The sequence below is a fragment of the Varanus komodoensis genome, unplaced genomic scaffold (genome assembly GCF_004798865.1).
Source record: "Varanus komodoensis strain SLA01 unplaced genomic scaffold, ASM479886v1 scaffold16, whole genome shotgun sequence".
NCBI classification, from domain to species: domain Eukaryota; kingdom Metazoa; phylum Chordata; class Lepidosauria; order Squamata; family Varanidae; genus Varanus; species Varanus komodoensis.
Window position 1 is genome coordinate 6,198,615 of NW_025335468.1, and position 23,904 is coordinate 6,222,518.

General features: G+C 43.9%; 1 protein-coding gene across 5 annotated transcripts in view; it reads right to left on the reverse strand.

Moving 5' to 3' along the window:
• Positions 1–23,904, reverse strand: part of CHID1 (chitinase domain containing 1) — a 173,567-nt gene that overhangs the window by 147,158 nt on the left and 2,505 nt on the right. For all 5 annotated transcript variants that reach the window (XM_044425526.1, XM_044425525.1, XM_044425524.1 and 2 more), the window contains exons 2-7: positions 19,765–19,911; positions 10,011–10,160; positions 9,536–9,668; positions 7,847–7,891; positions 5,916–6,022; positions 4,877–4,938 (exon numbers count right to left, since the gene is read on the reverse strand). In XM_044425526.1, coding sequence (XP_044281461.1) covers positions 4,877–4,938; positions 5,916–6,022; positions 7,847–7,891; positions 9,536–9,668; positions 10,011–10,160; positions 19,765–19,878 — 611 coding nt within the window. In that variant the 5' untranslated portion in view covers positions 19,879–19,911. The remainder of the gene's footprint in view (positions 1–4,876; positions 4,939–5,915; positions 6,023–7,846; positions 7,892–9,535; positions 9,669–10,010; positions 10,161–19,764; positions 19,912–23,904) is intronic.

Consider the following 23,904-nt stretch of genomic DNA (forward strand, 5'->3'; position numbering starts at 1 on the left):
GTGCCCATTTCTAAAATGGGCACACAAGCCTTGTGTCACAAGGGTCACGTGGCGAGAGTGCTGACTCAGGTCTACTGCCATCTTCTGGTGAAATATAACCACCAGCCTTGAAGGAGCAGGAGGCAGCAGGGGACAGCTGCGGGAACCGCTGTGCGGTGAAGGGAAAAACGCCGGTCGGCGGGGATGAGTGACAGGCCGAGTCGGCGGGGAGAAGAGGCTGCGGGCCACTCGAAATTTGAAAACAGGCCGCAATTGGTCCCCGGGCCGGACTTTGGACATGCCTGCTCTAGCTTCTTTAGGGACTGAATATCCCAGAATTAACTTACTATTTGTTGTTGGGTTATCTCTGCATTGTTTAACTCAGGAGCAGCCCAGAGTGTCCACATTTGGATATCATGCTAACAACCTATGAATGAGGTAATCATGAATTGCAAAATGAATGCAGGAGGTGCCCATTCACACCTACTAATTTATGGGTTAAGTTAAAAACACACATGCACGCACAAATGAATAACCAACAAATTTGTGTTAGTGTGAACCAGGTCAATATCTTGTCATGGACAAGACGGAAAATTCTGAGAAACCATTAACAGCAGCAAGTTCTTGGGCACACTTCCTCCATTATACCAAACCACTATGCTAGCCTAAATTAACCTTCCTAATCTTCAGATGTTTTGGACTACAATTTTTAGCATTACTGATCATCAGCCAGGCCTGCTGGAGTTGACTGAAGATCAAAGCATCTGCATGACATCATATTTGGAAGTCTGGTTTGGATCTTTCAAGATCTAGTACTTGAAGCTTTCTTTATTAGGAAAGATGAAACTTTCTTGTATTAGTTAAAAATGTCAAAGGATTACAATAGCAATGTGCACAAGAATCCCAAATGTTGGCTCATTACTGTGCTTGCAACTCTCTTTCCCTTCTACACTATTATTGTAGTACAGAAGCTTTGTTCTCCTCTGAATTTTGTCACTCTAAACAGTTTTATAAGCTGCTGATGCAATATTGTTCTGACTCATCAAGCCTTAATTACTATAGAAAATAATCTCTAAGTACTTTAATTACACATCCTTACTTCTGATCATCCATGTTATTAGTGCTTCACTGAAATCTGAACCCCACTCTTTTCACCTTTTTTGAAATAGCAGAGATGCTAGTGTTGAACACAGGTTCACTTATCTTGAAATAAAAGAAGCAAATCACCAGAACCCAATTCATGAGGAGTTCTTTCTCCCTGTTAAATTCTTTCAGCCTGATTAATACCTTCAACAAATGAATAATGGTAAATAAAATGGAAGAATAGAGCTGTTTGTTAAATTTCTACTCCACCCATTAGTCAGGAAGACTTTCTAGGTGACTTACAAAATATTACAACAGCATACACAGTAAAAGAACAGCATTAAATTAGACATACAAACCACAACAATAAAATAACTGCAAGAAAACCACAAAAATGGGTAGCTAGTGATGGTTTCAGGTCCATTTCCTCCAATATGTCAATACTAAAGAAAAAATGTGACATCCTAGAAAGGTTGGTGGATCACTGGAACTATCACAATATTGCCACTGTGTGGATATAATATGAATAGCACGACAGATTTCAAGTACAGGAATATACTTCATGCAGCTTTTGTTTGTGTTGGAAACAAGCAATTTTCTTCTGATTGTAATTATCACATGAACTGGCATGCCCAAGGTTAGAAACAAACATTCTCATTAAGGAAGTGTGCCAACACTCATCAAGAGGGATTTTACAGACACAGTGGCCAGAATCCAGACAGCTATTTTATGCAAGATCAAGAAACTCTATGTGTCCAAGAAAGTTATGAGGGGTTTTTTTCTGAGCAAAAGATACAGCCACACTGTATTACAAAGCATCTGAAAAGCCATGAGGTCCACAAGCCATTTCCTCTGCAGCTCAGGCAACTGAGAAAATTCAAATCAAAACCCTTTTGGATGCATAGAAGCAGATGCACATTCCTTTGAAACCTGTCCAATGACTTTTAAAAATAGTACTAAAATATTGAAAATGAGCTCAGTTTCAAGTAACGAAGATACGTTTCAAGCAAATCACTTAAAATATTTTCTCCGATGCCTCCCTGTTGCATGCCATGAACTGAAACCATGTCCTGAAACATGGCCAAATTGCCCTCTGGCTGCGCACTGTAAAGAAGGATGAGGCAAGCAAGCCTTGCTTTGGCTTAGGAAGCTCCAGTCTAATAAGCTTGTAGAAGTCACAAAGGGTTGCCCAGAATTAAGTTGGACAACCAAGGGGAAATCATGTCTGATAAATAGCATATAATAGAATTTAGCACTGGATAGTAAACATGTTCGGTGACTATTGTGTAAAGACAAAAAGGACCATTGTAATGACCACTGCAAAACAACGGAAGAGAGCAACAAAAGAGGAAAAACAGGAGATCTCTTCCAGTAGTTCCAGGAAATCAAAGGGAAAGTCAAACCTAGAGCAGAAATACTGAAAGATCTACAAAAGAAAACATAATAACTGACCAGGAGAAAATAAAGAGAAGGTGGAAATAATATAAAGAAGGACTATACAGAAGAGATAAAAATTGCCGGACTCCTTCAGAGAGGAATCCTATGTGGAAGAGCCTACAATATTAGAAAGAGAAATGAAAGCTGCTCTGAAAGGGCTTGCGAGGAACAAAGCACCGAAGCAGATAGGATTTCAACAGAACTATTTTTAAAGAAAACCTGACTAGGCAGTGGAGAAATAGATGCAGGTTTCCCTGACCTTTTGAGATTTACAGGACAGCAGCAAAGAGGAGGTAATCAGTGAGGAACATAGAAACAGGGTATGCAAGAAAGGTACGTAGCGATGAGATTCACAGGGCTAGAGCAGCCAGCATCCATGGAGGAAGAGCAGGAGATCGTTATCTGGAGGGAATGTACTGATACTTAAAGCCCAAAAATTATAACAAGTTAAAGATGGCAATAGCTGGAGAAGATTCTGAAGTAATAACTAAAGTGTTATAAAATGCATGTGTGATTTCAGGCTATTTTTACCCAGGCCCAAGCGATCAAGCTGCTTGTCTTGACAAGGAATGGTTTTAAGTCAGTGTATTGCGCAGACCTTCAGCACAATGCTTAATTTTTTTCAGATGCTGAACAAACAATAAATATTTAAGTATATGTTTCAGCACCATTCAATTTCAATAAGAATAAAATAGATTCAGGCAAGGCAGATACGTGGAGCACATATGTATATAGTGCTTCAGGAACTAGGAACCATCCACTGGGAACTCCTTAATCCAGGTCACAGTAATTTGTAAAACCTACAAAAATACATTGACTAGGGATAGGGCTTCCACATTACCAGTTTTTTTAGCTGTCAAAAGGCCATGGGGGACCCATTTACGGTGATTTTGCATTAAGTTCCAAGAGATGGGGTAGATTGTGAAGAAGAGCGTGCATGTCTATAAATATTAGAAAGCTTTTCAACTATCCCTAAAACAGGTACAGCACCATGGAGGCTGCTTTAAAGCTCAGAATAAAGCCTGGAGTAGATACACTGCCCTACTCCCATTGGAGCCACCAACACTGCTGGACCACATGTGGAGTGGCAAAAATAATGGTGGCTCAGGAGACTCTCCATCTGCATCCCTGCACACTTCCTGGGAATAAGCTGAACTGAACACAGTGAGCTAAGCATGCAGAGGGGAGGAGTAAGAACCACAAGGTTTGGTTTGGTTACCAAGACCATCCAAATTCTGTGATCCCATTTATAGGAGTATATGCTCAAGGCACGTACAATGTGAATCAATCATAGCAGAAACATTCATAGATTCTCCCCTACTCCCCTACCCGCAACATACATTTTTCCTACCCGCAACATACATAATGCACCACCGTTCATGCAAAGAACTTGTGCGTTCCACATTTGCTGATGTGCTTTACCTACTGCTCACCCACCCTGAGAACAGCTCTTGAAAATGTTACAGTCTTGTTAAAATCCTACTGTCAGACATGAGAACCACATTAAGGTCAAGTACTTATACCTATCATACTTAAGGATTGTTTTGTTGCTTTTTTTCCCCCCAAGCAGCTGCAAAAATCATGCAGAAACCACCAACATTACTCCTTCAAACATGGTGACAGGTCTTTTGTGGCCTGAAATTGTTGGCCAACAGCGATCAGAGGATCAATTCTAATCTTGGTAAAGGCCTCGACCAAAACACTTATGTTGTCTTTGTTGTTATCTCTGTTGTCAAAAGCCAAGAATTACCAAGGCAAGATTTAACAGGCAAAGAGACAAGAAGGATCAGGACAAGACAATAATGGGAAAGGTGGCAGGGGCTGGATTCATTTCTTATTTTTTTCATACCAACTGCTTGACAATAAGGTACTGGATTTCACAGATATCACAAAATCAGGGGCAGCAGAGCTTATATCTCTGAGCACTGCATGATCAGTTCACGCTAAAATGTAGAGGAACGCCTGACATTTCAGGATGTCACCTCTGAAGCACTTCTTACTAGAGTGTTGCTCTTCTAACTTAGGAAGATCCAGGGCACCCAGAAGGACATCAGATTCAGCTTCTTTTCATGTCACCTTTATCCTGGTTCCAACAATCAGTTGCAGATTCCTCCCTTGGGACTAGGGAGCCTAAGCTGCGGCACATGCTGAGGGCACTATGGTAGAATTGGCCCCTCAGTGATATCTAATGCTGGAGACAAGATTCTTTACTATAGTTGACTTACACCATTGCTCTCAAGCATGTTTACTCTGAAATGGACCCCACTGATTTCCATGAATTTTCTCCAACATAACCATGGTGACTGTCAATCTGAACTGGTTCAATAAAAGCTGAAAGGAAAAAGAAAGAAAACTGTCCTTAAAATCCAGGACTTACGTTGTCTTTTGACTTCCTAGCTGACTCCAGACTTCAACCACAAAACCATCAAAGTTTTCACTCTGAAATAATGAAAAGATTGGAGACTGATCAGAATGAATGCCCCAGTAAACATCATGGAAAATATTGCTCTACTTTTAATTAAGTAAAAAATTAAGAAGCCTCATAAAATACTTTTTATCATCTGGTCTTTGGCTTTCAGTGCTTTTATCAGCTGTGGTGTGACTTTCTCTGATGCTGATTAATTAGAAATGTGTGTTGACTGCTTTTGTTTTAAGCTCTGTTATTATTTGTCCATTTTATCTGTATACCATCCTGAACCCTTGTAAAATGACTGTTTATCAGTGAAAGGACATCAGTGAATGTATACACAACCAACACACCATCATAGCAACATGCATTGTGGCACTAACTAGAAGTCACACCTAAGTTCTATATGTATTAGTATGGCAGAATTTAACCTAGCTCCATTTTTTACTTAAATACTAAAAAAAATCAATGCTAAATGGCTTTGGGTTCAAATATATATAAGAGCACCTCCTCCCATTTTACACATTTAAGCCTCAAGATCCTCAGAGCAGGCCCTTCTCCAAAATCTGTAAGAGAAACGCCCTCATCATCTACAAAACTGAGGGTATTCTCTTTTATGGATAATAAGTGCATGTCTCTCATAGAAAAGTGGTAGTGCAGCCCTTGAAAGTCCTTCTTCGGGGGTATGCTTGCAGCCAACTCTGCTCACCAGGAGGAGGGGGTGAGGGGCACCCCTGGGATTCCCTGTACCCCAGTTGAGCATCCCTTCTCTGTGCCCGCTGGCGTGCCTCCAAGAGCACTGGCTGAGAGTGCAGAGGGAGGGTGCTCCAAAGCCGGAGCACTTTCCCGAGGTTGGAGCTGGACCTCCAAATTTCCCTATGGTTATCTAGATGATGACTAACAGTGATTAGGTTGCATCCTTAACAATAGTAACACTGTGTGCCGTTCATGCATCACACAGACATTTGGTATTATACTGTTCTTTTACTTTGTATAGATATGAACTCACTTTGGCTACTTGAACCATGTTATTTGAAAGCTCTTCTATCTCATCTTCACTGTCAAACACACTCTCGAAGTCTTGGAAAGTCCATCCTTCAAACAAAATCCGCGGTGCTAAGGATATTTTAACAAGAGAAGAACATTTCTATTTATCCAAGTTTTGCGTAAACAGCTTACTTATTTCTATGCACTCTATTTAAATACAAGATGATATGAAGGGGGACACCTAAAGCAGAGGAGAGGAGAGGAGAGGAGAGGTTTACATTTATACTGTACTGGAAAATGAATACAATTTAATAAACTGTTACTAGGGAAAGAGAGCAATAGGACAAGAAATAGCCATTGAATCTTCTATGGTGTTAAAAGAATTGCTTGTTTTACTACAGCATCATGAAACCTTGCTTTGACGATTATACTCCATTCCTTCTTCCACCTCCTACTACTATTTTCATATTTATGTTCCAGTCTAAACGTAGGCCTTTTCTTCATCCATATAGCAAAATTATGGCAAACACACACCTCCTTCCACCACACTTAGCATTTGACGTTGACCTCCATATGGCAGCCCATATGCACAGAGGTGAAGAATGGCATAATTCTTACCAGGTGTGGTGAGGGGGACAATAACTAAGCAATTTAAAGAACATTTCCATGCATGTATAGACCAAAAAAGGTCTGCAGCTTCCAACATGCTTCAGTCAACATGGCTGACTTGGGCATGCTGAAACAAGCAGCCCTTATAATCTTATGCAAGTTTAGAAAGTATCTCCAGTCCTATGTATATGCAGAGCCCCCACATCACAAGAGCTAAGGAAGGATACTTTGCTCTCCCATTTGTCCATTACAGGAACTGGATCCTTGTTCAGGATAAACATTTATTTTTTATTTTTCGATGTATATCCTGCCTTTTTCCCGCAACGGGCTCAAGGCAGCTTATATCATTCTCCTCCTCCATCTTATCCCCACAACAACCCTGGGAGGTAGGTTGGGCTGAGAGTCTGTGACTGGCCCAAAGTCACCCAGTTGCCTCCATGGCTGAGCGGGGACTAGAACCCAGATCGTCTGAGTCCCAGTCCCTCACTCTTAACCACTACACCACACTGGCTCTCAGTGGTAAACATCTGAACCAAGCCTTAGAGGATCATGCAAAATGTGTTATATGTAACTCATCAGAAGAGAATATGATTTTCCGATTGTGCCAGAGAGTCATGAAAGTCTGATAACTTCACTTTAAAGATCTGCCCAACAGGGGGCACCAGCTGGGTCATCATTCTCTGTAATGTTCAGCCATGGCAGCCTGGGGCCTATCCGTGAAGAAGCAATGGATTCAAGGAGGTAAGAAAGAGACACAGGTGGCATTTTCCCTCCCAGGTCCACTAGACCACTCTGAATAAACTGTTACTGTGACATGCTGGGAATATATTGCAACATTTTGTTGTGAGGCTCCACTATTCTGCAACCACAAATACAGCAGTGCAACAGATCTAACCTGCCATCCTAGAAACACTTACCTGGGAGTAAACCCCAGTGTTCTTAATGGGGTAAATTCCCTGTAGCAATACTTGTGTTTTTGGAACCCACTGCTAGCCATTACAAAAAAATGAATAATTTTGCCAGTGGCTGAGCATCAGAGCCCAGAATAACAAATGGAAGTATTTATGAACTGGCAATTTACACAAATAAAACTTACATGTGATCAGAAATGGATAAAACCTCAACATCCTCGTTTCCATGTTAAGTAACGAGAACGTCGGAGTAGTCAGAGCAAATGCCACTTTAGTTCTACATGATGTTTCCCATAGCATAGGTATCCATACACCTACAGGAAGCCCACAAGCTGAATGTGAGGCAATAAAGATGAGCAGGTAGCATGGAGTGAGATCTAGGATATGACAAGCTGCTTCCATCTCAAATATGAAACTTTCATTCTAAAATCACCTATTTTGATGTTTTTAGCATTCTTCTTGACTTCCTTCATCCAACCTGTTAGTAGATAAAGTAAGAAGATTAAAGCAGGAATGAGTCAAATCCCAAACAGCCACATCTTCAAACGCAGCTATGCCTTTTAAGGTTCTTCCACTTTTTGCCCACCAAAATAGTAATGCCTAGATGGGGCAACGGGGCATCCCCCAGAGGTCTTGGCCTACAATTCCCATGATCCCTGATGATTGGCCAGGCTGGCTGGGGCTAAAGGTCCAGAACATCTGGAGAGAGCGCCAGGTTGCCTATCTCTGGGGCTATTATTCCGAAACCTATTGCTGTATACTAGCAGAGATGTATGAATTGCTAAGTCCAGCACCAAGCAATTCACATGCACTCCACTTAGTACTTTTTTCTTTTTGGCTTTGGGCTGAGTCGAGACGGCACACACTTATCATAACGATGCTTTGGAATAATTCAAGGCAGCAAGCATATGAACAGTCCTTACTGTGAGGCACCAGCCTGCAAGCCTTGGATATGACTTGGCCCATGTACATCCACTGACAGATTTGTTGCAGTTAACTGCAAGCAGTAATTATTCCACATGCAAGGTCCTGTGACCTGAACAGCAGCCTGAAACAGATGGCTGTGTCTGTGCGGCCCATAGCAAGGGAAGCTCATCATTTTCAACTCATGCATGTTCTCAGGAGGCACTCCTATATCTTGCAAAAGAGACTTTACGTGATTGTGCTATTTTGTCTACAGACCTTGATAACCTTGGCCCAATTTTGTAAATGTTAGAGAATTCAGAGATATGTTTGATGTCACTTTTCACCCCCATATGCCTAAGCAAACAAGTCCCACTAACAGAAACTCAGGTGGTTTGGGTCCGACAAAGCTGGAGCCAAAGAGCAAAGACTGAGAAACAAGAGTAAGGCATCAACATGGATAAACCAACAAAATAATAAGTGCATGAATGCTCAGAACAGCCCAGTAAGAACTGAAAACAACCACTAGCCTTCAGGAATCACAGATCTTTGAGTGTTAGTTGGAAAATTTAAAATGAAAACTGTTTGAGCCCTTTACAGCTCCTAATATCCTGAAGCAGGGCATAACTGGCTAGCACCCTGTACAGGAAATTATCCTGACTGGAAATAAGGTAGCACAGTAACATTTTGCAGCTGGTCCTACTTGTAGTCTGGTTCAAACCATATCCGAATTCATGGATGGTGAGATTTCACACTATGTTAAGGTCACCATGAATTTTCATGGTAATGTATATTCTTGTACACAAACAGCTCTTTCACCTTCACTGTCTACATTCCATCTGATGAAGATGGGTGTGATCCACAAAAATTCAAACCACAACACATGTGTTTTAATTGTTAGGATACCAGAAAACCTTATCTTGCTTATGCATGAATTTGGCAAGGGACTTATAACTGTTAGTTCAAGGAAGCAGGCTGGATCATGCAGTCACTGCCAAACACATGCAGTCACTGCCAAACACATGCAGTCACTGCCAAATTTGCTGCCACTCTGGATTCTGTCACTAATAGCTCTCCATAAGCAAAAGCATTTGACTGTACATCTCAGCATTTCTACACAAAGCATGCAAATGTTGCAAAGTCAAATTGCCAAAGTGCTAGAAGCAGTACAAAAGCACTTAGGTAATCAAGCAATGGAGAACCAACACAAAATGCATACTTTGGTCAGCATCATGAAGTCCTGTGAACTGAAACTTCTCCTTGCCCCGTCTCTTCACCTGCAGCCAAACTGGTGAGATAGTTGTAAACTTGCTTCCAAATATTTTAGCAATGTCATAGCCATGGTTGTTCCACTAGCAGAGGGACAAAGAATGTGGATTAGGACAAGGGCCATCTCAGACGGTTGTTTACACACTTGAATTATCTGTAGGAAAGACATAAGGCACCAACTTCTCCATGCTTGGGGGGAAAGAAGACCTACAGCTTTTGTTCCAACCCAAAGGCATGCTGAAAGTTGTAGGGTTCTTTTCTGTCTAAACAATGCATAGAGTTGTGCCCTAAACTAATATTCCCAATTCTAGTTTAGGAGTTACATTCTCAAATTTTACATTTTCAAAACAGCCCATATCTCTACAAGGGCACCCAGCATTCTTTTAACAGGTTGCATCTCCACAGTTCAGTCACTCAGTACTTACAGGAGTAATGTAGCCCAGAACATCTCCTAAGAAGTATCGCTCTTGGGCTTTTTTAGCACAGTAGCTTTTGTGTTCCAAGATGATCTCCTTTGCCTTTGAATCGGTAACTACCAGGCCACGATCTTGCACTGTTTTACCAGAATGGTAAGTCTGCCAACAAACAATTATTTTAGAATTTAGCATACAGGATTCATTGACACAAATTACAATGACAGGTATTAATTTAGGCAGGAATTAAAAAGTAATATAAGAAAAGGTTTAAAACATGTTAAACAAAGAACACTCCTCAAAAAACAATTAGGCATGGAGGCTAAAGAAAATCTCCATGTTAAGAAATACTGTACTTCTTTTTTTAAAAAAGATTGGGATGGGTGGGTGAACCATGGGGAGAACTCTAATCATAGAACAGTAGAGCTGTAAGAAGCCATGAAGGCCATTGGGTCCAACCCCCTGCTGTTGTAGGACACCAATTTACACCATCCCACTCAGATGGCTGTCCAGTTCCATCCTGAATGACTCTAGTGCAGGAGAGCCCACCACCTCTCTAGGCAGCTTGTTCCATGGTCGTATTGCTCTGACAGTGAGGAAAATTTTCCTGATGTCTAGCCTGAATCTGGGTTGCTGCAGCTTGACTTCATTATTCTGTGTCCTGCACTCTGGTATCAGCAAGAAGAGACCTTGCCTTATGCCCTCTTTCTGCACTTCCCAGAAATATTTGGTTAGCCTTTGTTAGAAACACAATGTATGAGTACTCTCAGTAGCCCAGCCTTCCCGAACTTAATGCCATCCAGTTATTTTGTATTTCAACTCTCCCAGAACAACCCAGTATAGACAATGACCAGGAATGCTGGAAGTTTTAATTCAAAGTATCTGAAGACAATAAGCCAGTGTGGTGTAGTGGTTAAGAGCATGGGACTGGGGCTCAGGCGATCTGGGTTCTAGTCCCTGCTCAGCCATGGAGCCAACTGGGTGACTTTGGGCCAGTCACAGACTCTCAGCCCAACCTACCTCACAGGGTTGTTGTTGTGGGGATAAGATGGAGGAGGAGATGTAAGCTGCCTTGAGCCTTTGTAGGAAAAAGGCAGGATATAAATCAATTAAATAAATAAATAAATTATAAGCTATGAGAGGCTGCACTAGATGTGTCTTTGATTCAATCCAGAAGTCTCTTCTTATGTTCTTGTATTATTATTTTACAGCTACTGAGTAATAACGATTCCAGATATTCTGTATAAAAGAAAATAAATTAATGCAACTGAAGAGGAACTCAATGATGCTGTTATTGGAAATGCCATCATGCACTGCTACTTTTCACATTTCCCCATGCAGAAGGTTTGCTGGCAGAAACCTCCATTTGAACATAACCTCAAGTACATTGGGCTGGATTTAGAAGGGCTTTTCTTAGATCAGAATGGCTCCTTCCATTTATAGAAGGCATTATTATCCAACAGAGACTACTTGTTAGAGAAAGTGGGCATGGAAGCAATCTTTGCAAGTTCTGCCTTTTCCTTAAGAACCTAAGAACATTAGAAAAACCATGATGGAGCAAAGCCACTGGTCCATCAAGTCCAGTGGCAAACCAGCTGCCCAGAGGATCCCTCAAGCAATGGGCATACACAGGCACATGGCCTCTGGCAACTGAAGTAGCACATCATCAGCAAGGTTAGTAGCCTTCTCCATGAATTTGTCCAATCCCTTTTGAAAACATCAGATTGGTGGCCATCAGGATTTCCTGTGCCAATAAATTTTATAATTTATTATAAAATTTATTATTAAATTTTATACTGTGTGAGGAAGTACTTCTTTTTATCAGTCCTGAATCTCCCACCAGTCAGTTTCATTTGGAGATGAGCAGCTTGCTTACCTGTAACTGATGTTCTTCGAGTGGCCATCTGTGCAGTCACACATATGGGTTCAGTACCTGCGCAGTGCCTTTGGCCGGAAGATTAACAGCTAATGGTTTTTGGCGGGAACTCCGCTCCCCCTCCCCGCTAGCATTATATAAGGAGCGGAGTGTCCGCCATTTTCCAGTCTTTGAAAGACCAACGTTTGTTCTTATAATAAGGTTTGTAAGTATGACAAGATAGCCAAATTCAGTAGTGGTACGACACATAGCAAAGAGATCATAGTATCGAAAGAAATAGTCGGACCACCCATGACACCAAGCGGGGTTGGAGGGTGGGTTGTGTGACTGCACAGATGGCCACTCAGTAACTGCATCAGTTACAGGTAAGCAACCTGCTCTTCTTCGTCGTGGCCTCTGTGCATCACACATATGGGTAGAATAACAAGCTTGCCCCAAATGGAGGAGGGAGGTGTCATCAGCGAAGGACAGAAGAAAGGACAGCTCTGCCAAAAGAGCAATCCTGCCTGGCATGGACATCGAGTCTATAATGTCTGGCGAAGGTACACGGGGTAGCCCAAATGGCTGCCCTGCACACATCTTCTATCGGGACCCCTGATGCAAAGGCCGAAGAAGCAGCAACAGCTCTTGTAGAATGGCCTCTTGGAGTAGATGGCAAGTCCAACTTAGCTAACTAATAAGACAGGACAATTGTATTTACTATCCATTTCGAAAGACGTTGTGAAGTGACTGGACAGGCTCGGTCATGTTCCGAATATTTCACAAAACGTCTATTGGAATGCCAAACAGACTCAGTCCTGGACCTATAAAAGGCTAAGCAACGACGAACGTCCAGCATATGTAGAGATCGCTCTATTGGATTCGAAGGGGTCGGAAAGAATGCCGGTAAAACAATCTCCTGTTGCATGTGAAACGAAGTAGCGACTTTCGGAAGGAAAGACGGATCCAGCCGAAGAACCACTTTTTCCATATGAAAATTTAGAAAAGGGGGGTCTACCCGAAGGGCGCAAAGTTCAGAGGATCTACAGGCTGAAGTCACTGCAACAAGGAAGGCAGTCTTCCATGAAGCAAGGCGTAGATCGATCGTCGCCATGGGTTCGAAAGGTGATCAAGTCAGCGCTTGTAAAACCACCAAAAGACTCCAGGTGGGCACTAGAGGTCTTATAGCTGGATGCAGATTACTCAATCTTCTCAAAAATCTTTTAATCAGAGGTTGAGCAAAAATGGAGAGACCATGTATAGTTCCCCGGTAATGTGAAATCGCTGCTGTATAAACTTTTATGGACGAAGGTTTGAGTCCAGACTGATGCAATTCAAAGAGAAACTGAAGTGTCTGTGAAACAGAAGCCAAGGGGGCCAGAAACAAGTGTAAATTGGCAAAGTTAGAGAATCTCTGCCATTTTGCCGTGTACGACTTCCGAGTAGATGGTTGTAGTGCAGATTCGAGAATATACTGTAGGTCTGGGTGTAGACTCTGCTGAGCAGGAATGGCCGGGACGGTTGGTGGTGTCGATACCGATGTATCGCAGCTGGTCATCGTATCCTCCATGCAGTCAGTTTCAGCGACAGCAAGTCTGGGTGGCGGATCGTGCCCTCCCTCTGGGTAACGAGATAAGGAAGAAGAGGGAGTTGGAGAAATTCTTCTTGGGAGACGTGAAGGAGAGTTGAGAACCATGGCTGGCGTGGCCACCAGGGGGTGATCAGTACCCCTGTGGCCCCTTCGTGAATGATCTTTGCCAACACTCTCATGATGAGTGGGATTGGAGGGAAAGCATAAAGTCATATTTGTCCAGGGGATCATGAAAGCATCCCTGAGCGAGTCCTGACCCATCCCTGCTCTGGAACAATAGGCCGTGCATGCCCTGTTCTGTTGTGTGGCAAACAGTCGATGTCTGGCTGGCCCCATCGGTGAAATAGCATGTCGCGAACCCGATGGTCTAGCTCCTATTCGTGTGACCGCGACATATGTCTGCTCAAGAGATCCGCGTCTGTATTTTCTGTGCCCGCAAGGTGAACTGCTAGAAGAGTGATACCTCTCAGTATGCACCAGTCCCGAATCTGCATGGCCAGGTGGGCAAGTTTCCGGGATCGGGTTCCCCCTTGTTTGGTCAAATAAAAGACTGTCGCCATGTTGTCTGAGGTCACCTGGACGACCTGGTGTAGAAGCACATCCTCGAATGATTGCAGGGCTTTGAAAACGGCAAGAAGTTCTAGAAAATTGATATGGTTCCTGCAATCCCGATGACTCCATATCCCTTGGGTACGTAGATCAGAACAGATTGCTCCCCATCCCAGTAGAGACGCATCGGTACCAAGGGTTATTGTAGGGTACCGGAGTCGGAATGGAACGCCTACGGTTAGATTGGCTGGGTCTATCCACCATAACAGGGACTGAAGAATGGAAGCCGGGAGTCGAATCCGTTTGGTAGGTGGATCTGTCTGTGGTCGAAACATTCCGTTGAAGAACAGCTGAAGGGGACGTAGCCTGAGTTTGGCATGTGGAACCACAGCAATGGAAGCAGACATGTGTCCCAACAGGCTCTGAATAGACCGGGCGGGGACGGTTCTTGCTTGTCGAATCCGAGCGATGCACTGAGCAATCGCATGCCGTCTGTCCCGAGGAAGGAAGGCTCTTGCCAACGTCAAATCCAGTCGGGCTCCGATAAAGTTGATCACCTGCGTAGGGAGAAGGGAAGATTTCTGTTGATTAATACAGAGTCCGAGATCGTGCAATAGAGCACATGTAAACTCAACAGCAGACGAAAGTCCTGCTTCTGTGTCGGAGACCAGCAACCAATCATCAAGGTACGGGTATATCCGAATTCCACGTAATCGAAGGTGTGCACAGACAGGAGCCATACACTTCGTAAAAACCCGTGGTGCAGTGGCTAATCCAAACAGTAGCACATTGAATTCATAGATTTCAGAGTCCACTGTAAAACGAAGGAAACGCCTATAACTTGGATGTATTGAAATATGAAAATAGGCATCCTTCAGATCCAATGAGGCGAACCAATCCCCTCTTCCCAGCAACAGGAGAATACTTTGAAGTATGGTCATCTGAAACTTCTTTGGTGTTATGACTCTATTGAGAGCTCTCAAGTCCAATATTGGTCTGAGACCCCATCTCGTTTCGGGACTGTAAAGTATCTGGAATAGAACCCGTGGAATCCCTCCGATAACGACAGGCGACGAATAGCTCTTTTAGCAAGGAGTTGGTGAATCTCGTCTAACAGTACCAAGGAAGTCGGAGTATAGCGGATAGGATTCAGTGATGGCACAACGTCAAATTCGATTCCATATCCGTGCTGAATGATAGATAACACCCACCCATCAGATGTGATGGACTCCCAAATGGAGAGCCGACTCTTCAGTTGATCCCCAAATGAGAGGGGAGAGGGGAGAGTTGGAATGAGAGGAGAGGTTTGCTCGTCGCATCAGCGCTGTCGCCTGTCCGTATCAAAGTGGTGGCGGCCCTGTTGGAAGCACTGGGCTGGTTGTTGCCTGCGACGCTGCTGACGTTGATGCGGTTGCTGTTGCCGAGGCGGAAATTGTTGATGGTACTGTGGACGTGACCATGACCACTTACGTCGGGGTAGAGATTGCAGTTCCATACAACAGGCCGTCATCCTTGATTCATGGATTTTCTTCAATTTGCTATCCGTCCTCGCATGGAAGAGACCGGAACCGTCGAATGGCATCTCCTCAATTCTCCGCTTCATCTCGTCCGGTAAAATTGCAATAACGCAACCGGGCGTGTCTGCGGAGGGAAATAGCACTGACCAGCGACCTCGAATCAGAGTCCATGTGGGGCCTCGCAGTGGAAGGCTGTTGCACTGCCACTTGCATAGTTTCCTTAACAAAAGTCTTAGTAAGTTCGCCCTGGTTTCTCGGGAGGGTATCGATGATGGCATCCAGGCGTTACATAAGGAAATACTGGTAATGTGCCAGGGTTGCCTCATAATTAGGTATTCGTAAACCAAGGCCAGAAACTGCGTATACCCGGCAGCCAAGGGAATCAACCTTTCTGCCCTCTTTGTCACGAGGCGAGGTGTGTCCACGGGCTCCTGACCCTGCGAGGATTCTACAACAACCGAATTCGGCTTGGGGTGACGGAGAAGGAATGGGATGTCCTCTTCCCGCACCCAATGCATGGACTCGTATTTACGAGAAGTCGGTTGTGGGTGAGCTGGGAGGTCCCATGGCTGGGTCATTGCCTGCCGTAAGGTCATAATAAATGGCAAGGCAATAGATGTGGATCGTTCGCCCCTGACCACATCATAAAAACGATCGGTGCTCGGTCCCGGCTGTTGGTGGGCTCCTATATCGAGTGATCTCACTAGTCTGGCCATCAGATCGTTAAACGATATATACGGTTCCTCGCGCGACCCCAGGCCCTGAGAAGCAACTGCTGCATCTGGCGAGGTCGAGTCAGCCTCAGACTCGTCGGATTCCATCCAGTAGGGGGGTGGTACACTGGAGGAAGAATCTCCTGGTGACTCTGATCTGCCACTTTCTTTAGATGGGGCCCTCGGGGTGTCTCTGGGCGTTGAATGGAAACGTTCCCGAGGTGCTGGTGGTGAAGATTGTCCCCTGGAGGTCGGATAATAGGCTACGGAGTGGTACTCTTCCCATCTCGGAGCAGAGGAGTACCTGGAGTGGTACCAATCGTCAGACCTCACATCCGAGGAACGGCTCCTACGGCTTCTCGGAGGGAAGATGGCGATCTCAGTATCCATCGGGATTGGAGGCATCGGGGTTGGTGATCGAGCTCTAGGTGGAGAATCTCGTATTTCCCCATCAGAGATGGAACCACGCCTTGAATCCAGAATGGGTTCAGCTGTCGGTCGGCGTGGTGAGCCCGGTGGGGTAACCCTCATAGCCGCCTGGATGGTCAGGACTGAGGGGGCCAGTTCCGAAGCAGGGATCGTAATCGAGGAAGAGGCCGAGCCCGAGTGGCGGTGTTTTGCCTGTTCGGGGTTCTTCGGCTTCTTAACCGGCTTTCCTGTCTTATCTTTCTTGGCCTTCTTATGCACAGGATATTTATCTGAGTCGCTGTGCTTTCTTTTTGCCTTTTGTTTCCTCGGCAGGGAAACAGACTGGTCGGCCATGGTATGAGCGCCTTCTTTGGAAGGGCGTGGGGCAGAGCAATGGAGCAAGAGGCCGGGCGTTGCGGCAGGTCAGCCAAAGTTGGATGGCCTTCGGGTGGGGCCACAACAGTGGAAGGCTTAGCCACCAGCCGGTCCGATTAGAGGAGAGCCTGGTCCCATAAGAGTTTGCGGAGGCGGTTCCCCCTGTTCTTCCTCGCCTGTTTAGAGAAGGCCAAACAATGGCCGCACTTATCGGTTCTGTGCCCTTCCCCCAAACAAAGGAGGCACAGATCATGCGGGTCCGCGGCGGGCATTTTGGAGCCGCATTTTCCGCACTTGCGGAACGCCGCCCGTTGCGCCATCGTAGAAAGAAGAAAAAAGGAGAGAGTAAAGCAGGAAAGTAATATTTTTGGTTTTTGGTTTTGTTTTTTTTTAGGAACGATAAAGAAGAAAAAATGGTGCAAAGTTAAAGAAATATAAGTGAAGTACTAACAACAAGAACAAGGGATACAAACTTGGTAGGAAAAAGGAGAGATTTTCGAATGAGCAAGAAGGTAAGTAATAATCTTAGCGAGAGCGAAGCGGCACGAGGCACAATGAACGGCGGTCGCAAAGACTGGAAAATGGCGGACACTCCACTCCTTATATAATGCTAGGGGGGAGGGGAGTGGAGTTCCCGCCAAAAACCATTAGCTGTTAATCTTCCGGCCAAAGGCACTGCACAGGCACAGAACCCATATGTGTGATGCACAGAGGCCACGACGAAGAACCCAGGTTCCAACATTATGGAGAGATTTTTCTCCCTCTCTTTCTCCATAGCATGCATACTTCTAAATACCTCTTATCATGTTTTGCCTGATGTGGCTCTTTTCTAAGCTAAACAATCCCAGTTGTTTTAACTGTTCATCATAGGGAAGTTGCTCTTATCATTTTAGTCTCCCCTCTCTGCACTTTTTCCAATTCAGAAATGTGCTTTTTCAGGTGCAGTGACCAGAAATGAAACAGCATTCTAAATGAGGTCACAGCAAAGATTTGAATAACTGGAGATAATACTGGCAATGTTATTTTCAATTCCCTTCATAATTATGCCTAACACAGAGTTTGCCTTTTTCCCAGCAACTGTGCACTGGGGTTGACATTTTCGTCAAGCTGTCTAGCCCCAGCCAAAGACCCCTTTCTTGCCTTGTCCCTGTTTGCTCCTCATCAGTCTATAGCTGAATTGGGGCACTTTTGCCCTAAATTGCATTGTTTTACACTTGTTTACAATAAACATTGTCATTCAACGGCCCATTCTCCCAGCTTGGAGAGATCCCCTTCGAGTGCCTCACAGTCCCTTTTGGTTTTGACCACCCCCAACAATTTAGTGTCATCAACAAACTTGGCTGCTTTATGGCTTATTCCTTGTATTGTGCCTCATGCCGCTGCTGAAGGATCGCCACCCCCCCTCCCCCAGCAAACACACACACCTTCCAGAACAACTTTCCAGGAGCTCCAGGGTGCTAGGACAATTGTGAATAGCCCCCTCCTCCAATGAAAGCAGAACCCTACCAAGCTCTGATCTGGATCCAACCCAATGGCCTTTTAAGAGGTTATTAAAATAATTCTTGTTTTACATGCTGGCAAGACTAAAGCATTCTGCTGAGGCAAGTGAGCAACTCTGAGAGAGACACAGATGTGTGAGTCTTCCCTATTTCCAGTTTGAATAACCTGCTAAATGACTGCTGAATCACAGCTTTTGCAGCTCATTTGTGGCTTGAGCTGTCAAGGCTGACAACAACTACCCTAAAACGAATCCTCTGCAGGTCAAACTGACATTCAAGGCCATAATGCACCACAGACATTTTCCTGCAAGTCAGTTCCAAGAAGAATCTTGCATGAATCCCTGGTGAAGTGGATGATATGCGATGGACATACGGAAAACTGTTTAGGCTCCGGCACACAGGAGGGGATGCTGCAGTTGCTAGGGACGACAACATCACTCATCTGGGATCTCAGCCCCTAGGCCAACATCCCTCAACCTGATTGTGCAGCAGGGGAAACAGTTTACTAAAGGCACGATCCTGTGCATCTTTAAACAGGAACAAGTCGTATAAACACCAGCATGCCCTAGCCAGAATGGCTGCTTGGACACGCTGAGACTTGCAGGACTTGGGGTTTGGTCTAAACATTCCTGAGATTGCACCCTTAATGATCACCTACCTTCTCCTAGATACTTTCCACTGTTCAATGGTGGTTCAGTATCCTGCTACCTGCTGCCTCCACCAGATTTAGCAGGTAACAGCCCAAGACCTTCTAGGCCAGCCTCTCCTCACCTGACACCAGCCAGGTGTGTTGGACTACAAGTCCCATCATGTTCGGTCAATCAGGGTGGCAGGAAACACTGGTAGAGAAGGATTATAGTACTACACGTCTGGAAAACGGCAGATTAATAAATGTCTTCTCTGGTGCAATCCTCTTTATTTTTGCAATGTTTATACATAGTATTTTATCATGTGGTCTTCTATGGTTTTAATGGTTATCAACGGCCCTAGAGAGGTTTGGACATTGGGGGGTATTGGAAAATGATAAACAAATAAATAAATACTCAACAAACTCTTCATACTACCTGAGCATATTTGCTTTACAGAGGTATCTGCTTTGAAAGAAGGAAGGCAGTTGTGAAATGAATGGATTTCTGTTAGGCACTCTGTACAGAGGCAAAGGAAGCACTAGCAGGGCAAAGTACAAAACTCCCACAGTAACTGATAAGAATTGTCACTGGTCAGAGATGAATGCCAGATAACCAGGCATGCTCACCTACCTTTTCCTCCAGTGTTTTTGAGGCAGCTTTTTTTGCATCTGTTTTTGACAGTGTTGCGTCAACCATCTGGGAAGCCAGGATAAAAACGAGAAGGCTAGTGTAGCTGTGTCTCATGGCAGCTTTTGCTCTTCCAATCCCTTGTAATTTCTGCAGTCAGGGAAGACAACCACCAATGTTTGTTGAACAACCAAAGTGAACAACCAACTAAAGATTAATTAAATTAGCCGCTGTCAGCAGTAAGAGTGAAGGGGGATAAAAGCTCAATGAAAGAGCTTGAGTTTTGCACCCCAGGCATCTCCAGTTAGAACAGAAGTGTTGAATGTCATTCTGAGAGCCCAATTCCATTTCAAAGGAGCTCTCCAGGGCTACTTTCCAGTGGGACCAAAATCCAAAAGGGTGGAGCCAAAAATCCCAGCATATTTTTTGCTAAAATCTGAATGCTCTTACTGCTGGTAACTACATCGTGGAAAGGGCATTTCAGCTGTTCAAAACAGGGAGAAAACCTGTGCAAATGCCAGAAAACCATCAAACAATTGGCAGTTTGGCAGAAGGTGTCAAGGTCACTTGGGGGAACCATGGAAAATTGAACAAAGTCCCAAAGCAGGCTAGATTTTGCTCTCAGGTCTGAGTTTCAACACTTCTGCTTTAACTGATCTAGACTGGGGAAGACCACTGCCACACAAAGTAGAGCAAGCATGGGCAATCTGTGGTGTTCCAGATGTTATTTATTTATTTATTTATTTATATTTTATTTATAAGAGGAGAGTCAGAATTCTTGGTTGACATATCAACACCAACAACCCCCAAGATAAGCCAAGTGGCTGGTGAGAACCAGACCACATCCGGTTCAGGGGGAGAAACTGATCAACAGGCAGGGCCAGAAGAGCAGAGGTATAATTTAACAGGTCTGATTGTCCAAGGGCAGCTCAACTGAACTGTCCAATTGAGTGACATTCAGTGTTCCCACCATCTAGGAACTGCTTGACCTGAGCCGTACTTTCTCTCTCTCATTAGCTGGCTCTTTTACTGTATTGACTGTCTTTTGCTAACAACCTCTGCAATCTTCCTGCTGTATCTCCAGGCCAGTCAGGCTGGTCCATTTTATGTCCATAAAGTCTGCAGTTAGCATCCTTTTGTCTGGTTGAAGGGCAAAGGAGAGAGAAAGAGACACCAGCTGATGTCATGGGGGACCACAAGTTGCCTGCCTGGAGTAGACAGCACAAGAGTCACTAGCACAGTATGGTGACATCCTTTCTGTATTCATAATTTAAGTGGTAGCTGATAGCAAAAAATCCACAGTTGCTATCACTGAGAAAAATATGCTTGCCTACAACTCTTCTGTGGTTGAAGTAATCCATATCCCCAACAACAACAGTGACAGAACAGCTTGATTTCTATAAAAAAGGTAAAGGTTTCCCCTTGACATTAAGTCCAGTCATGCCTGATTCTAGGGGGCGCTGCTCATTTCCGTTTCCTAGCCGAGGGAGCCAGTGTTTGTCCGCAGACAGTCTCCGTGGTCATGTGGCCGGCATGACTAAACAATGAAGTGCATGGAACACTGTTACCTGCCCACCGAAGTGGTACCTTTTTAATCTACTTGCATTTTTATTTATTTAAAGTTTTTTGTTTGCTGTCCCCTTGCTATATAGCCTCAGGACAGCTCACACAAATAAATAAATATAATATTAATACAGTTAAAACCCAGAAACACCCCGGCTGCACAATTAAAACCTATAAATATTAAACATTGTTAAAATATTGTTTGAATAAAAAGGTCTTAGCCTGGCGCAGAAAAACAAATAATGACGGCGCCAGGCGGACCTCTCTAGGGAGCACATTCCACAGATGGGGCACCACAGTAGAGAAAGCCCTCCTCCGAGTACTTTGTCTCCTAATGTCTCTCACAGAGGGCTCCCGGAGGAGGGCCTCTGCTGCCAATCTCAAGGGGTGGGAGGGCAAATACGGATCTGCATGCGGAAAGCATTTGCATGCTTTCAAACTGCAAGGTTGGCAGGAGCTGGGACAGAGCAACAGGAACTCACCCCGTTGTGCAGATTCAAACCGGCAACCTTTTGATCAACCAGCCCAGCAGCACAGCGGTTTAAACCACTGCACCACCTGCAGTCCCTAATGATTTCTATAGGGAAACACCAATCAAGAAAGACTGTGGGATTATCATTTATACCAGGGGTTTCCAAACTGGGGTACCCGCACCCCCAGGGGTGCAAGATGGCATTTTGGGGGTACAACGAAAAGACTGCATTGCAATTTGCCAAAACTGGTGAAATGTGACATTTTTCTCCAAAAATTATCCCAATAATTTGGCTAACTGTTCAATTTATATTTGAATTTTATGCACAGAGTTAAAAGCTTTTTTAAGCTCAATTTGTTCACCCACAGTACTGTATGTGCTTCAAAAATCAGAAAAGTGGCTTCATCTTCAAATCTGACATTACTTTTGTAGGGAGTGTGAACACAAATCAAACATTTTCTAGGGCTGTGGGAAAATGGGGAAAAGCTTGGGAACCACTGACTTATACTAAATTAACAACTGAATAACATGTTTCTAATGCAGAATTATTAAGATATATTATTGCAGATGGTTGCAATATTCATCCTACTTCCAAAATATTTCCTTTTTAATTTATCCAAGGCAAATTTGGTCCTGTTTGAGTAAATATATGGAGGCCATAAGTCTAGGAATGCTGAGGCCATCCTTAATGTATGTAACATTAGCCTGAGAAGTAAATTCCTCTGCTCTTTAGCACATAACTAATAAATAAAAAAGCTTGCTTCAATCACAAATTATCTTCCTAGCTCTCCATTTGCCAAATATATTAGCTCTGACATCCTTCGCAAACACCTTCATCACAATTCAATTCAAAAAACAAAGTTATAAGAAATGATCAGAGCCACCATTGCTTGCAGTCAAAACCAGCCTGCATAAGGACACAAATGTTCAGCTACAATATCAAAAACATCTTTGAAGCTCTCTTGCACATATAAGTGTATTTTCATTTGTGGCAGCTAAAGCATGGAAAATTCATTTTTTTTGATCCAGTATACATTCTAGCCAGTGTATGTGTTATATTTGCATCAGGGATGCTAGACATACATTCAACACTTTTCAGGTTTTATCTCACAGATCCAGGTGTTTCAGATGAGCTTTCCTGGAAGAATGGTGAAGGGGTTATTAAGGCTCAACAAACAGTTAACCTCCCTGATGTCCATAAGCCAAGATAATTTCTTGGAGCCATGCCAAGCCTGAGGGCCTTCAGCTTGTTAGGAAGAGCATCAAAGATAATGGCCTTGAAGCTGTTCCCCAAATATATTCCTTACGTAAGAGTATAAGAACTGAAACTGTGTTGCTGAAGCAGCTTCATCTCTGCCTGCTCTCCCATGAGGTGGGGTAGAGCCTGTATATCCTGACAGCTTCTGAAACATCGGGAGAGGGAAATTTGATAAAATCCAGAGCAAGAGGCATTGCCTTTTTTTTCTGTGCTTGAGAAGAAGAATTGACACTTGGTTCACCCAAGCACCTTTCAAGATTCATGGAGCATCCCCTGGCCTCTTCAGGAAACCAGTACAGCCATAGATAAGAGAAGTATACGCTTTGTTTTGCCTGCTTACATTTGGCATCCCATGTTTTCTTATTGTAGTCAATAAACTTTATCATCTTTGACATAAGTAGTTTGGTTTCTTCCCAAGAATCCTCAGGTCTGATCCTTGGCCAGGGCAGGCCCTATATACTGATACTCCAGAAATGGTATCTAAAGGGATAAAACCTGAAAAGTGTTGTATGTCTAGCATCCCTGATGCAAATATAAAACATACACTGGCTAGAATGAATGGATCAAAAAATGAATTTTCCATGCTAACACAACAACAAAATTATCTCCTGGAAGGCACTATGCCTTTTGCAGTCCTTGGAAGTTCTACTGCAGCCAAGACTAAGACAGCAATTCTCTAGCCATTGGACAGCATCTAGGCAGCCCTAGGATTACTTAGACCCTAGCAAAGAGGTTGGAAATTGGCTATGGCTTTGCATCTGGTTAATGGAACTCTAGTCCCCTTGCAGCCAGCAAAATAAAAAAGAACTGCACCAGCTGGTTTTGAAGTCACAAGTGACCTGGCAGAAGG